Source organism: Aspergillus fumigatus, chromosome 3 (assembly GCF_000002655.1).
Source record: "Aspergillus fumigatus Af293 chromosome 3, whole genome shotgun sequence".
In the NCBI taxonomy this organism is placed as follows: domain Eukaryota; kingdom Fungi; phylum Ascomycota; class Eurotiomycetes; order Eurotiales; family Aspergillaceae; genus Aspergillus; species Aspergillus fumigatus.
Window position 1 is genome coordinate 3306012 of NC_007196.1, and position 14940 is coordinate 3320951.

General features: G+C 49.2%; 2 protein-coding genes across 2 annotated transcripts; both read right to left on the reverse strand.

Annotated features, from left to right (window-relative positions):
• Positions 1-35: 35 nt before the first annotated feature.
• Positions 36-6261, reverse strand: AFUA_3G12520 (KxDL motif-containing protein). The gene is made up of 3 exons (XM_749276.2): positions 1864-6261; positions 1636-1788; positions 36-1425 (listed from the first exon to the last, which is right to left on the reverse strand). The coding sequence occupies exons 1-3, from the start codon at positions 2166-2168 to the stop codon at positions 1341-1343; spliced, it is 543 nt and encodes a 180-aa protein (XP_754369.2). The 5' UTR covers positions 2169-6261; the 3' UTR covers positions 36-1340.
• A 23-nt stretch (positions 6262-6284) lies between these two features.
• Positions 6285-13991, reverse strand: pkhB (putative sensor histidine kinase/response regulator). Its single transcript, XM_749275.2, has 4 exons — positions 13423-13991; positions 7427-13062; positions 7253-7366; positions 6285-7188 (listed from the first exon to the last, which is right to left on the reverse strand). Exons 2-4 carry the CDS (start codon positions 12824-12826, stop codon positions 6889-6891), a joined length of 5814 nt encoding a protein of 1937 aa, XP_754368.1. The 5' UTR covers positions 12827-13062; positions 13423-13991; the 3' UTR covers positions 6285-6888.
• Between the last annotated feature and the right edge of the window lie 949 nt (positions 13992-14940).

The following is a 14940-nucleotide window of genomic DNA, read 5'->3' on the forward strand; positions in this document are numbered from 1 at the left end:
ATATAATTAATTATTCAATCCTGGCACATCGCGTTCAACAATACTTTCAGGAATCTTCACGTTCCGTGACTATGTCGCAATAGCCATAGGGGCCTTCCAGGTTTCAGGTTGTCTTGATTCAGGGGTAATCACATTATCACATCCACTTTATATCGACTAGTCGCATCACTCTTAACTAATCTAGTTGACGATCGATAGCAAACCTTATTTAGGCTCTCATTCCCTCTTTGCCTAGCGTTCTCATCATTCTCTTTGAATGTCCAGAGGTAATCACCTCACAAGTTCACTCCAGGTCAAGTGACACGCCCGGAGATCTAACCATGCTTCTTTACATAGCATGTCCTTCGCGACTGGCGCGTACAGGAAGCCCGGGACTACGCTTCTAGATGAGGGAAAACCGCGCGTTTCGCATCTACACCCTAGGCAGAGTGCGAACTTGGCTACGGGTGTCTTGAACGAGCTCTACAACTTCATCGGGCACCAATCGCTGCCTGCAACCAACGAGCGAATCAATGATTACTGTCTCTACGCGTCTGATCCGCTCCGGGGTGTAATTTGATGCCCAAAGTGTCCTAGTGCGTCTTAGGGCTGCACCTTGTCCTCGGGCTCGTCCTTCCCGCAAAAGCGGCAAGGAGAACGATCCTAAAAAGGAGGGCGGAGCGGAGAAAAGGCGGTGCGAAGACGTCCGCTGGCGGAAGTGAAAGTGGAGGCGGCGGAATAGAGGGGGTCGTTCGCTCCTGTGCATCTTATGACATTGAACCATGCGGAATGCCAGGAAGGAGACTTTTGTGACTGTGCGATTCTTGGTAATCGTGTCTTCTGCCATTCTCTGAATATTCGGACGGCAGGGCGTTCGGAATGTGGACTAGGGCGCGACAACTCTCTGAGGTTTGAAACAGCCGGATGGTCAAGCCTGTCCATTCTTTCCGGTGCGATCTGTCCTCCCCGAGGACAAGGGGCTGAAGCTTGTTTCCGTCATCTTCTATGGGCTATGTGATTTCGATTATTCGTTAAGTCGGTGCTCGAGCATTTCCAGTCACTGCGGTGTTGTCAGAAATCTCCAGCATCCACCGGCGGTTCAAGGTATCAAGGGCAGACGAAACTGTCAGCGCAAAATGACGAGTTCGTTCATATGGTAAACCTTGATTATACAACAGAGTGGCCAAGCCCACAAGAATATATACCTCCCATAACGCGAATTGACAACCAATTTCCCAGATCTGAAAACAGAAAGCAATCACGCCGATCCCATTCCTACCCAGTCGTCCAATTTTGAACTTAATGTCGTCACTGTCGTCAAAAATCGAGTTATGCAAGCGCATTGGCCGCCGTACAGACCGCTAGTTGTCATCGTTGAAGGTGTATTTCTTCGCTGCTCGTCGGTACTCATCGGGATATGCCTTCTCCGCCTTGTATTTCAATGCACTAGAAGCGCCATTTCTGTCAGCATCCTCTACAAATCACCATAGACACTGACCTCCGCAATTGCGCCTTGCTGCTGGCCATGTAGCGTGTGCCAAGAATATGCACAATGGCGGAGCGCGGCGGGAATCGAAATCCGCTTCGGCGGAGCGGAAATCGACGACGATCATAACACATGGAAGAGTCACAGGGAGAAAATGGCTGAAGACTTACTTCACACGTTTTTGAGTCCACTCAAGATCACTCTTGGTCTCTCGAGCAATTTTGATTCCTTCTGAAAAGTTTGCGCGGACGCCCTTGAGACGGCGCTGAGCGAGGGCTTGTAATTCGAGAAGCTCTCGCTGCTTTGCGTTGAGCTGGCCGGATCTGTTTTATAAACGACATCAGCACCGGCCGTGCAAATATGACACGCGACTGAGTTTTCTGTTGGGTTATACTCACGTTTGCGCTTGCTTTGCAAGTCCTCGATCCAATGGGGTCGGGTCGAAAACATCCTGCATACGGTCACTCAGAACTTCCACGACGTCAATACCTGAGTAAGACGCCGAGCTTGACTCATAGTCGCCGCTGAGAGCACCGCTGCCGTAACTGAAACCAGAGACACGGCTTCCCGTGGTGGTGCTAGTGTCAGAAATGTCTGGGGGCGATCCAGAGATCCGACTGATTGGAAAGAGGCTGGCCGGAGCCGGTGCTTTTGATGGCACATTGATAGGGAGAGCAGCATGCTGGTAACGCTGGGTAGCCATTCTGATATGATGGGTCTCTCAACAAGAAAGGATAGATTGGAGGTTGTGCAAGGCAGAATAGCGAGGAGTGGACCACGAAGGCGAGTACAAAGGATACTTGATGCACAAGGAGAACTTTGCTTGCTCAAAGGTGTAGAGATGTGATATGAGTAAGATCAGGGAGGAGTATGGTCAAGTCAGGCTTGAAGAACAGGACCTGGGATGAAGGAATGGAAAGGGAAGAAGGAGGAAGATTCATGATGAAAGAAAAGATGAGGGTATTTATAGCCCTCGACGGAAGGTCATCCATCCGGTGGAAGACCTATTGAGGAAGCCCATTGCCCATGGAGAAGGGGAAAAGGGGGGTGGGGAGACGTCGAGGATGATGTGATGGCGGATTGGAGATTTTAGGCATTTGTCCCTTTCTGGAATCTCTTCTCCTTGTCCCCCTCAACCTTCGACCTTCCAACTCTTCTTCTTCCCCCAATCCTAACCTCCCAATTCCGCCTGTTACTCAATCTCTGGCCGCCAATTCGCTCCTGTTCCCGAGACGACCCCGCTTAGGGTGGAAAGACGAAACTCAAGAGAGGAGATTCCGATACACGGAGACTGGCCCAGCCTTCTTAATACCCCATACGGATCACCTCCCACTTGTCTGTGGCAACAATACAATCGGGCATTCAAATTCTATGATAATCAATTTTCCACTGTGTGTCTTCGGCTGCATTGGAGGCAGCGGGAGTGCAGGCCAGAGTAATGTGTGACTTGAGGTTATAAAGATGCCAACTTCCGTGATCTGAGTGGAAGCTCCGACTAGTTTCCTCCTACCTTTTTCAACCCCTTCATCTCCCTACCAAAGCTCCAAATTCCCACTCCATACTCGTTCTTCTTTTTGCTTTTGAGGAAAACACACTAGCTGTGTCCGTTTTCCATTGCCTGGATCAGTGAAATTTTACATTGCACCAAAATCAGGAGGCTGGGTGGCCGAAAGAACGACATGGATGTCGAGTGACGAGACCCTAATATGGCGAGGGTTGCATGACTACGAGACTGTGAGAACCAGCAGAAACGAAATATTCAACCTGATGCTGCCACCGGGTTTGCCATATTTGCTGCTCATTCGATTTCGAGTGGCAGTCATTGACAATCTAGGGAAAAATATTGCCCATTCGAATGATACAATGTTGCCGTTCATGAAGGAGTGGTGTGTTTGTATATGCGTGGAAAGAAATCCCAATGTGCTTGGAGACGCTCCGGCTCAGCTAATTTTTGCTTGGGAGTTTTTTTTGGTTGTCTCCATTCTTTATATGGTGCCGGCCTTGCCGCTCAGTTAATGTCATATGTCATCCTCTTTTAACTTGAGAATAAAAGCGATAACCGGCTGACGGGGAAACAGGAATCTTCGAAAAGAAAATAATGGCAATAAGCGTTGGACATCAGTGCATGAATTGACAAAAAGCCGACAATACTCGCGGAATAATTTGTCAGGGATGCCTTATCGAACACCAAGGTGCCTTGCCTCGCTTCCAAACCGGGACTAAGGGTGGCCTCTACTGCGGAGGTTTTCCATCAAAAGATCGTCCAACCAACAAAGTTTGATCCATCTGCTCTCTAGTTCTATGAAGAAGGGCCTGGAGAATTATTGGAAAAGCTGGAGCCTGTGATGGTCCAGCGATCCGTCTATCCGCCGCTCTCTGCCATCATTACCTGTGGAGAGAGCATCACATCATTGAAGGGAGAAGGATACAGGCAGTGACAAGCGCCCTAAACGCCACCAACGGTGACTGCATATTAAAAAAAGTGGATCTGGAGGAACAATACTTATTAAAGTACATGCAGATCGAAGACAGCAGCAGAATGAGATGACCCATCCGATCGAACGCTCTCGAAGATCCACAAAGGTAAAGGTCTATCGAATAGCAACCATGATTCTTATACAATACAAGACGTCTCAATACCACTTCAAGAGTATCTTCGCGGCTGACATGGCAACATGGAGTGACTTGGCGCACCAAACGAATTGATTGCATGGCTCCCATGTTGGACTGGACCATTGGCTTGGACGAGGGGACAGCGAAGCCACCCAGGATCAACACCTAATGAAGTCGGGCCATCATTCGCTCTGATAGTAATGTGGCCATCGCCATAGCTCTACAAGTTTTGGTGCCTTACTGCAAATGCCTGATGCCTCATGTCTTTGACTAAACGATAGCAAGTGTATGCCTGAAAAATGAAGGCAGCCCCAGGCTGAGGCACTAACAATCTTGTTTGCTTAGGTGTTTGCTTAGGTAGTCGACTATTTGGCCTACCGGATTGCAGGTGCACAGATGAGGCCCAATACATGACACTTTCCTGATTCGCAGTACCTAGTGCCAGCTGTTTTCTCGCTTTTTCCTCTGTCCATTTCCTCCTGGCTCTCCTTTCCTTTATCCCAGACGCTGGTGACGGCACTTCAAAGAAGCGCGTCAACGTTCCTGAGGCCGGCCGCACTTTTGTTGGCTCTGACGGGCCATTTCCACTCAACTCGACGCATCTAGCTTTACCTGGGCTGTCGGTCTGTCGCGGCCATGGGATCGTTTCCTGTCAACCTGGGAAAGTAATAATTATTTCACGGACTGCGTTCGCATTGGCCAATATCCTCGCGGAGGGTCTGTGTCCTTAGATGGAGGCTGCCTGTTCTTACGGGCTAGAGCATGCAAGAAGGGTGATTCTTCTCCAGCAAGACGGGTTCTTGTACCCTGTGAAGCAACCTCAGTTCCCCTCAACGATCATAGATTTACTCGCCCAATATGCAGCTTGGAAGGTGATGAATGTGGGGTTGGGTCGAACTCGCCTATTGTGCCTTTGCTTTCTCACCGCCACAAGCAAGACTTGATACAGCTCCAGCCAATTGGCTTCCATCACGCTAGGTGTCATGAATAAACACAAACCAAAGCTAATACCTGTTCCTCTTGTCGTTTCTGGAAGTACACTCGACCGTGGCCAAGTTTCTTTATGTGAGATCAACAACGACTGTTCCAGGCCAACCAGGGCTCCGTCTCTGGACTGGCTATCAAGAACATGGATATTGCCGTTTTGGGCGCTTGTTCACTCACGATAGTGCAGACTCTCAGCCGCAAAGACCTCATTGCAACCCTCTGCAATCTACGATAAAGAATGGAACAGAACTTTCAATATGGCCGTCTGACCAGGATCGGCTGAATGACCAACAGGTGCACGCCTGCAGTTCTAACCTTCTGTGAGCTACGGGTGATCAGTAACCACAAGTTTCAGCCATACTATTGGTACATCGGTTTGGAATCGTATACAGAACTGGTAGGACAAACGGCATTCTGAACGCAGCTGACAAGACAAGGTATCAGTCAAACAGTCCGAAGATTCCAGGTCTGCATCCGCAGGGCACCGGTAGATCCTGAAGAAGCAAAGGAGGCAGAACGGAACGCACACAAGGAAGCACCATGACAACATCCTTGCGTGCCCTGCCGACTTCAGATCCCGATTACACGCCTCCGGCTTCTAGGCAACACCCACTTCCTCTGCGCGTCACCTGAACTAGTAGTTACACAGACATCGTCAACTTCATCAACAGGAGCTTTTTCTCTGCCCCCTGCTTTGGCCACATGGTGAGATCGGGGGAGGGGTACTAACAGATCCGCGGATCCGGACTGAGTCTTCGGTTCGAGGACCTCTCACTGGGATGCGAAAATGAAACCGAAGCAGTCTGCATTTACCTCATTCGTCGGATCCGAACTCTAAATCCGAAAGGCAGGATGGAATGGACTGTTCTGTCCATCTGACAATTGAACATTGTCTGGTACCACAGGATGAGCACGCGTTGCATGGGAGACGCAGTAAAGCCGGCATGAGAGTTTTGGGTTGGACTAGTTTACGACAGCGGGAGTTACAAAGTGAGGCCCTGAGGCCATCCTGTTGTAGGGATCTGCCTGCCATCAAATCCTAGTTTCAAGGGAAAGGGAAAAAGCATCTCTATTAACTGAAAATTCTGTAACAGATTAGATTTAGGTAGTGTATACACCTGGCGCGCGTTCTCTTCGAGTGACGAATGTCTAGTTACCCGCTGATAGGCCGTACTACTAAATCCTATGGCTTCTTTAAGGAAATGAGAAAAGGGAGAGGTGAGAAGAGAAGTAGCCAATTTGGTATATCACTATATGAATTTGTCTATTCAAAAGTAGTAATAGAACAAGAGTGAAGGAATTTCAATTCTCGACCATTTGCACGTACAATGAGTCTCTGAAGGCAAAACAAAAGCGCTTGTAAAGTGGTATCTAAAAGCAAATCGTGCAAATGAAGGCTGAGCAACCTAAACAGTAGAATTTTCGCCAGTACAGATCCGAGAATTGACGCCATGCACAAGCTCAAATGGTCCCAAGAACAATGAGCCTGATCCTTCGTCACCATGATGCTGAAAAGGTATCAAATTGGACTCGCAGCCGAATGCAAATGCAAAATGGAATCCAGAGTTGCCGGGATAGGAGATGGGACACGAATGAAATATTTGAAAACAAATTCTCCAAGGCGCCTTTCCGACCGATGGCTTTCTTGCCAGTGCATACCCTCAACCCAGACCAAAATGATATGTAGAAAGCAACTAAACCCAAAGTCGTACGGGCAATAGCACCCCATTACAAGAAGATTGAAAACTTAGAATCGTAGTACGGCTGAAAACCAGCACGTCTGAGCAGGTCGAGACATGTCATGAACACCGGACGAAAGCTGCTCACTGAGAGTGCGATGCATCAGACAGATGACCGTCGTGATCAGGTTTCAGACGATCACGAAGAAGCAAAGGGCGATCAGGAGCGAGAAGTCCCATCATCATTTTTCCAAGTTCGTTGTGTTTGATAGGTTTCGTCACATAATCATTGAAACCAGCACGTGCAGCATTCTCAATTTGATCGGTCATCGCATTGGCGGAGAGAGCCATAATAGGAATCTGGGGATAGTGATTCTTCATTTCCCATCTGCGAATCTCACGACACGTTTCGTAACCATTTTTGACCGGCATTTGGATATCACACTGGCAAGTAACGTGTCAGTTGTGGGATCATATGATAGGCGAGTCAATGGATCTTTCTACTTACAATGATCAGAGAATAGTAGCCTGGTTCCTTTGAGAACACTAGCTCTGTGCATTCTTGCCCGTTTGTTGCAGTCTCCGCCATGACCTTGATCTTATCAAGATACTTCAGCATGACCTAGAAGCTTGTCAGCCATTTTGTAGATGAGAAAGAGGCAAGCCATGCGTGGCAACATACCATGCGATTCGTTTCATCATCCTCAACCAGCAATATTCGATAGCCTTTATTTCCGATGACCTCCTTCACCATCTTCGACATGGTCTTGAAATTATTGTTTATCTCTCGGGCCATGTCTTGATTCCTATCTTTGCTCAGATCGCGCTGGTTGTCGGGGTCAAAAATAGCCGAGAACGCTGATGGCTTGACCGGTTTAGGAACGGTGAAGACGCGCTTTCCGCTTGAAGACAAATCTTTCAAACTCGAATTGATCTGACGTTTCTGAACGAGGTCGCAAATGATGACAAGCGCGGGAGCAGTGGCCTGATCACACTCCGCGACATACGAGATCATATCCAACACTTCTTCAACGCTTGGTAGGTTAAGGACCAAGTGAGTCGGCTGAGGTGTGGCGCCGTCACTCATTGAGTCCCTCCAGTCTTCCACATCAGGCATGGATGCGATCGAGAATGGAATATCATGAGGGACGACTTGCTCGATGTGCTGTTTAATAGCTTTGTGGGCGTAGTCGAATGGGCACAAGATGACGATGGAGTAGAGGCTCTGAGGGGTCTCGAAGGCCTGGGATCTCCTAGCAAGGGGTTCCAGCCCGGATTCAGAGGGCCGATACAGGGAGCGCGAAGCATCCTGGCTGGAGGAAGTCGGTGCTATCCCTCGGTTTTCGGTGCTATCTGACTGAACGGGATGCCTGGAACATTCAATTTTTGGAAGTGGCTCTGTACCATGGATGTCTGGGGTCGGCATAGCCGACGACATTGACGAGTGTTCGGAAAAGTTGTTGAACGTAGCACGCGCGGAGGGGTCGACGCTACTGGAAGGCTGAGAGAGGGGTGATTCGAGGGCGGGAGACAGATCAGCTAGATCTGATCTAGAATCAGCAGATTCTCTCGCGAAGAGCATTCTCTGCAGTGGCTCGGGTTTTGACTGCGTTCCGAGATCGGACGTGCTCGAGGACTGTCGAACTAGACGAGGGTCATCCGGTGAAGGAGGAGGCGGAGCATCGACCTTAACAAAGAACGAGAACGTAGCACCCTGTCCCTCCTTGCTGCTGGGAGTTAACCGGCCCCCGTGCATTTCGACCAGCTGCTTGGATAAAAACAGCCCCAGTCCGCTGCCTGCGTTTTGCTGCGAGGCATTTTCTCCAAGTTGACTGAACCGTTGCATCAAGCGCTCGGCGTCCCTGGCGCTGAATCCCTTCCCGGTGTCAACAACATCAAAATTCAATAACAACTCGGTCTCCTTCAAAGGCACCGAAGCATCCCGATAGATGCCGCAGTTGATGTGGACCTCTCCTTGAGTGGTAAACTTCACCGCGTTGCCAACGAGATTGATGAGGACCTGACGAATGCGGAACCTATCGCCAATTACCATAGGTGGCACATTCACATCCATCAAGTAATTGAGCTCGAGTCCCTTGTCGAGAGCTCTAGAAGAAATGGTATCTATTACATCCTCAACCACAGACCGGACATGGAACCAGGAGTTGACCAAGGACATCTTTCCAGCCTCAACCCGAGAGACATCGAGGATATTGTCCACCAGCTCGCGCAAGTTGGTTGAACTATTTTGAATGGTATCGAGCATGCGCCTCTGGTCAGTATCGAGCTGCGTATCAAGAATGAATGGAATGGTGCCAAGAATTCCATTAAGCGGAGTTCGGATTTCATGTGACATATTGCTGAAAAATTTCGTTTTCGACTCCATCTGGTTGTTCAGTTGTTGCATCGCTTTATTGAGTTCCCTCTCCAGATTTTTGCGGTCGTTGATATCGGTGCAAGTGCCATACCACGAGGCTTCCCCGCTGCCAAAACTGCTGGTCTCAACTCGAACTAAGCGTACAAGATGCCACCTGTAGTCGCCACCTTTGGAACGAATGCGAATCTCTGTCGAATAGAACACTCGCCCATTCTCGTCCTTCTGGACGGAAGCGATCCCAAGCCTGACGAGTTCAGCTAATGCAGGCGTAACGCCTTGGCTGAACTGTCGCCCCGGAGTTCCTGCTTTCTCTGTCCCAGTACAACCGTCCTTCCCCGTAGAGTCGGCGGTCGTTTTATTCTGTAAATCTGCAATGTAAACGGAGAGCGAGCCGCATTTCTCCAAATCGTCGGGATGCACATGTTTTGCGAAGCCGAAGTCAAGAGCCTCTTCAAGTTTCTGCCCCGTATACAGATGCCATTGCTCATTCACAAAAATAAGGCCCCGATGTTCAGTTGCCTCGAACACGACTTGCGGGATGGAGTTCGAGAACGCTCGATACTTAGCATCGATCGCGAACCTTTGCCGCTCTTGTGCAGCTTTCAGTTCTGCAACATGCTGCTCGTGTATGTCAAGGAAAGATCCAATCCAATACAGCACTTCCCCAGTAGACGACAACAGGGGATTGGCTCGGAATATAAACCAGCGGTACGCAGAATCATCGTTGAATCTCTTGACGCGCACACGTTCTGTGAACTGTGAGCCAGTTCGTAGAGCGTTTGCCCATTCTCGCGAGATGTGATCACGCTCATCAGGATGAATATTTTGCCAAGGATCCCTCGACTTCTGTTCTTGGGGCTGACTTCTCCTGTAGGCATCGAACTTGGAATTAGTCCAAATGACCTCTCCGCTTTGAGGCTTAGCAAGGAAGAGGTGAAGAGGGACTGAATTCAGCATGAGTTGTGCTACTGTATCAGAAAAGGGCCGCGGAATCTCCCTTTGCAACTGCGAATAGATAGAGTTCGTGGAAGAGTGCCGGTTGGATCCCTGCGTTGGCGATATCACGGGTGGTACTTTAGAATCCTGTATTGGGGAGGCTATCACGATGTTGGGGTCCTGCGCTGACGACTCTTCATCTACAGAGCGGTTATCCCATATCCTGCCAGGGGAAGTGGGCGTAGATGCAGCCAATTTCTTCGATTTGGAGACTTTGTTCCGGTGTTGATTGATAGCAACTCGTAAGCTCTTGGACGGGTGAACGTTGAAATAACTATCCACCGCCTCACAGTTACCTCTTGCGGCAGGCCCGGGAGACTCGCCGGAATTGAGAGCCCCGGAAGTAAGTTCGAATGCCGGTGTTCCGAGATTAGATATTGAAGGGCTGAATTTTATCGAGTTTGATGCTTCTCCGGGACTGGAAAGGCTAGCGCGGGCGGATAGAGAGACGTCATCTGCAAATGCGTAATTGACGTGTCCACTGAGTCCAGCAACGAGCTCCAGCTCACTGCTTTCATCAGAAAATGTTCCACCTAGACCGAGGATATGACCATAGCGAGGAATGTGCATGCGTGAAGTAAGTTGCCGCTCAAGTTGGCTATACTGTTGAGCGAGACCGAAAGAAGTTGTGAGGTGGGGCATAAGATCCGCCAATGACTGCCTAAGATTTGAAGGATAGGGTATGATTGGTGACAATATAGAGATGATTGCAATGGGGAACCTCAGAGTAGACGGCGAACCCTCCTTGGAGCGTCCCGCATGCAGAAGCGGGATATGAACCACCGATTTGGCCAGGTCCACCCCTATTGCTTCTAAGGGTTCTGTATTTGAGTAGTCATGTGGGGGAGGGTGCTGTGCAAATGCGCTTTCGTCGACGGTGTGGCTGGTGAAGAAAGGGTTTTGATCTGCGTGCGTGCGGGGTGCAGGAGAAGGCGCTGGGGATTGTGACCAAGGGGACGGTGGAACTTGTTCGTATTCGTCGTATACTGGCATCGACGGAATAGTTTGCGAATGAGGATCGGAACCACTGACGTTGGAAGCTGAGTTGCCGCGGGCATAGTGCAATTTGGACTGGGAGTGCCAAGGAGGTCCTGCTGTAGGAGTAACTTGGACCCGGTCTTCCGGAGTTTGAGGATCATGATCATGAGGCGCTTTGGATGCAGCAGCTGGGTTTTGTGAGTACTCTCGTGTGAGCACAACAGGCTTGGTGCGCCCAAAAAGTTTCACAACTCCTGTTCGCTTGATGAGAGGATCGGCTTCCACCTCCAAAGGCCTAGGTATAGGGAAAACAGCCTGACGATAATTACATCGAGCAGGATTCAAGGGGTCGCAAGAATGCACATCTGTCGCGACGTTTCCTCGCTCAGAAACAGATTCATGTTCGGCGACAGCCAGCATCTCAGTTCGGCGCGGATGTCTGTTATCCAGAGCTGCGGCTTCCATTGGTGTTTGAACAAACTGAAGTCTACTACTTGACTCATGTCCAGTGGAGATCGCTCGATCTTTACCGAATCCCGCGAACGAGTGTCTGGATAGGAGTGACGGTCGCCTTGGGAGAGTTGAAGGTACAGTCGCAGGTGCAATCTTGCCATTCCCGGAGGCTTCCTTTTTCTTTACTTTTGCATTTTCTCCAGGTTCATTGTGAGAAGAGCTACGAGCCGGTGCTGTATCATCGCTCTGCTCCAAGTCACATGTCGAATTAGGATTGTAAACCGCCTTCTGGCCCCAAGGAACGTTTTCGAGATCTGTCGTGTCACCGGGAACAGCGAGCGACACTCGATCTGCGCCGTAGTGAGTTTTCAAGATATCCACAACATTTGCCCACCAACCCTCAAGCCCAGGATCGGCATTGAGTTGCAATGTAATATCATACAGGTTCGGGGCGGGGTATGACGGGTCGTCAGGTACAGGTTTGTGGTCTGAAGGGAGGAATGCGCTTTGTGAAACCACCGCTGCTTTGACCGTGGCCGACCTCCGCTCGTCTTTAGGCTGTGAAGCTCTCATGTGAATCTTGACCTTTTCAGCTGGCAGTGTCAACTTGAAGTGACCAGGAGAAGTTGTATAATTTTCTGGCTGTTTCGTCGTCTCCTGCATATGCATCTTCGGGAAAGGATACGAGGGTGTCTGACCAATAGGTTTTGCAGCATCATCCTCTACATCGAAAGCTTTGACGGTGCCACCAGATCCGGTCGAGTCCGAATGGGAAGTAGGAGGCACTGCTCCGGTAGACGAAAGGGTGAATTTCGGTGGCAAAATGTTTGATAGGCGCTGTTTCATGCTTGATTTGTGCGGCGCAGAGGTCATAGAAATCGGCTCCCCGTGATCTGTCGTGTTGGAATCTTGCGGTTGTTGCAATTGTTGGTAAGCAAGCAATTCTTCCATTTGTCTCCGAAGTTCCTTGAGGGTCTGAGAGGTTCGACTATCCTCGTGAGACGCCTTCTCCTGGTTGGCATGAGCTTTTATAGCGGACGATAATATACTGTCTGCGTCTGCTTTTGCAGTCTGTTCATGCGACCCTCGCGGCGAGCAAGTGTGGGATTCGTGCGCGAAGCCATCCATCGCCGTGATTCCTTCCCCAGCATAGCCATCTTCGCCATGAGCAAGACTCAAAACCGAAAAAGAGGGTTCAGGATGCGGTGCGGTAATAGGCGAAGGAGCCTCGGCCGGTGATGGAAGCGGAGATGCCCTCATGCTTTGGACTTCCCCCATACTAAACTTCCCTCCACCGCCGGACAGATACTCAGTTGTCCTGGGCAAATCCGACTCCACAGGAAGATAATGTGGCACTCATCTCTCGGACGGACAGGTCCGCGCTTGCAGGATATAGGAAACGGTTGGAAGCTTGTAGTGCTGTTACAAACGGTAAGGCAAGCGCGCGGACGGAAGAGTAAAGTAGGGTCTTCGGATGAAAGAATTATATCGCGATAGGATAAATTCGGACGGCCCTGCTGTACCTGTACGTGAGCTACATAAAAACTAAAGAAAGAGTGAAAGAAAATAAATAAAGTTCAAGTATAACCCGAGGACACAGGAGGGACGGACGATGGGAGAAAAAGTGGGCGGGAAAAAGGGTAGGAAAGGCAGGTGCTCAAAGGTTAGGTTAAAGCGGTGTATAGTGTATAATCAGCATAGGTAAGAGTAGTGGTGGTGGTGGTGGTGGTGAGGGAGATCCCCCAGTTCGCAGGAGGCAGGGGGAGAAAATTAGGATCAAGAATTAGGACAAGCAAAGAGAGCCCCTAAGCACAGCGACAAAGGAAAAATAAAAAATAATCACGATCACTAGAGAGTCAACTGTAGGTACTGACCTGTGGAAGCGAAGGACTGCACAGTAGAGCACACTGAATGCGCTTGGCAGACCTAGCAAAGTTCTGTTTTAATAAGATGATTATTATTAATATTATTTTTAACCCGTAGTACTATAATACTACTGTATGGGCAGTAGATAATATCATTGAACCATAGACGGTAGTTAGTGAGGTAGAGAGATCATCGATTTGAGGTAAGGCTGGACGGAATTGGTCCGTCCCCGGGGGAGGTGGTGAGGGTGAGGAAGGACCCGGGCCTATGACGTATGTGTGCCCTTAGGCCAAACCAGTGACCAGACCGACGGGAACCTGAGAAAGTTTCCTTGACCCAGAAGGGAAAAATGGAATAACAGTGGTGACTGTCGAGGTATGAATTTGACAAAGACAGAAAAATAATTTATCTGCTACTTTAAAAAGAGTAACAAGTTATGGAGCTGTGAGGTGCGAGAGAAATACCCAATCCAGATAGGAGGAGGAAGGGAACGGGAGGGAGGAGAGGAGGAAGAGTAACAAAGATGGGTGGAGACGGCCGGTGAACACAGAATAATGACAGCCGGAAGGGAAGTAGAATTGTCCGCTGAGCTTGGTGGGTGGTTGTGATGATGATGGTGATGATGGTGCTAGTGCTACTGCTGAGGATGGAACTGGGGCTGGTTCTGTTTCTGGGGCCTACATGGTAGGTCACCAGTGACTGGTAGGACAGGGCTTGGGTAGAGGTGGATACGGAGTTAGGATGCTGATGGGGCTACGGAGTCCTAGAGTACTATGAACTACTCCATACCTGGGCTGACTGTGTGGTAGTTCGACACTCATTTATTACATTTTAGTGTAGGTTAGTAAAAATTGAAACAAAGGTAAGAAAGAATGCGACGGGTATGAAAACATTCAGTGTAAGTACTATTTCTCTAAGGTCTGTATCATTTGCTCTTCTCTGACCTACCTTAAGTGCCGGTCTATAGAAAGGTGGTTGGTATGGAGCGCCATCAAAACTATACCTAGAGTGGCCAGAACTATTTCGTCACAGGGATTTTGGATTCATATAGAAAAAGATGAGCACTCATCCGTAAGTCGCATATGCCATCTGAACTACTTAGTAAAAGGATGAGGATAAGGACGCATCTGCCACCTTACAAAGTAAACATCTTAAATTAATATTTCTCTTCTTGTCATTGGCATTGTCTTATGTCGCATCTAGAAGCGACCCTGTTCCTCAAAATCCCGGACTCGGCCGGATTTGAGGATGAGGTGATTAGGTATTAAGGTAATCTACGGGGTGCGTCATACAATGGGCCACTTAGAGCGCCCATCCGTGGTGATTTGCCCTAAGTGGCTATCTATGTGGTGGGCTTGACTTCATAAAACAATTCGATTGGAGAGTGTGGCGCGCCCTAAAAGAGACCATATTCTAAAGTAAGTGGGATAGGATCTGTCTGTGTAATTCATTCCTAACCCTGTGATATTGACGTTACGCGACCCCTGACTAGAAAGTCATGAATCAGCTGGTTCTGTGCGCTAGTG

Coding starts and splice junctions, on each gene's coding strand:
- AFUA_3G12520 (XM_749276.2), bottom strand. CDS start 2,168: ATGGCTACCCAGCGTTACCAGCATGCTGCTCTCCCTATCAATGTGCCA. Junction 1,789..1,863: donor CTTGCAAAGCAAGCGCAAAC/GTGAGTATAACC, acceptor TTTATAAAACAG/ATCCGGCCAGCTCAACGCAA. Junction 1,426..1,635: donor TGGACTCAAAAACGTGTGAA/GTAAGTCTTCAG, acceptor TGGCGCTTCTAG/TGCATTGAAATACAAGGCGG.
- pkhB (XM_749275.2), bottom strand. CDS start 12,826: ATGGGGGAAGTCCAAAGCATGAGGGCATCTCCGCTTCCATCACCGGCC. Junction 7,367..7,426: donor ATGATGAAACGAATCGCATG/GTATGTTGCCAC, acceptor ACAAGCTTCTAG/GTCATGCTGAAGTATCTTGA. Junction 7,189..7,252: donor GCTACTATTCTCTGATCATT/GTAAGTAGAAAG, acceptor GTTACTTGCCAG/TGTGATATCCAAATGCCGGT.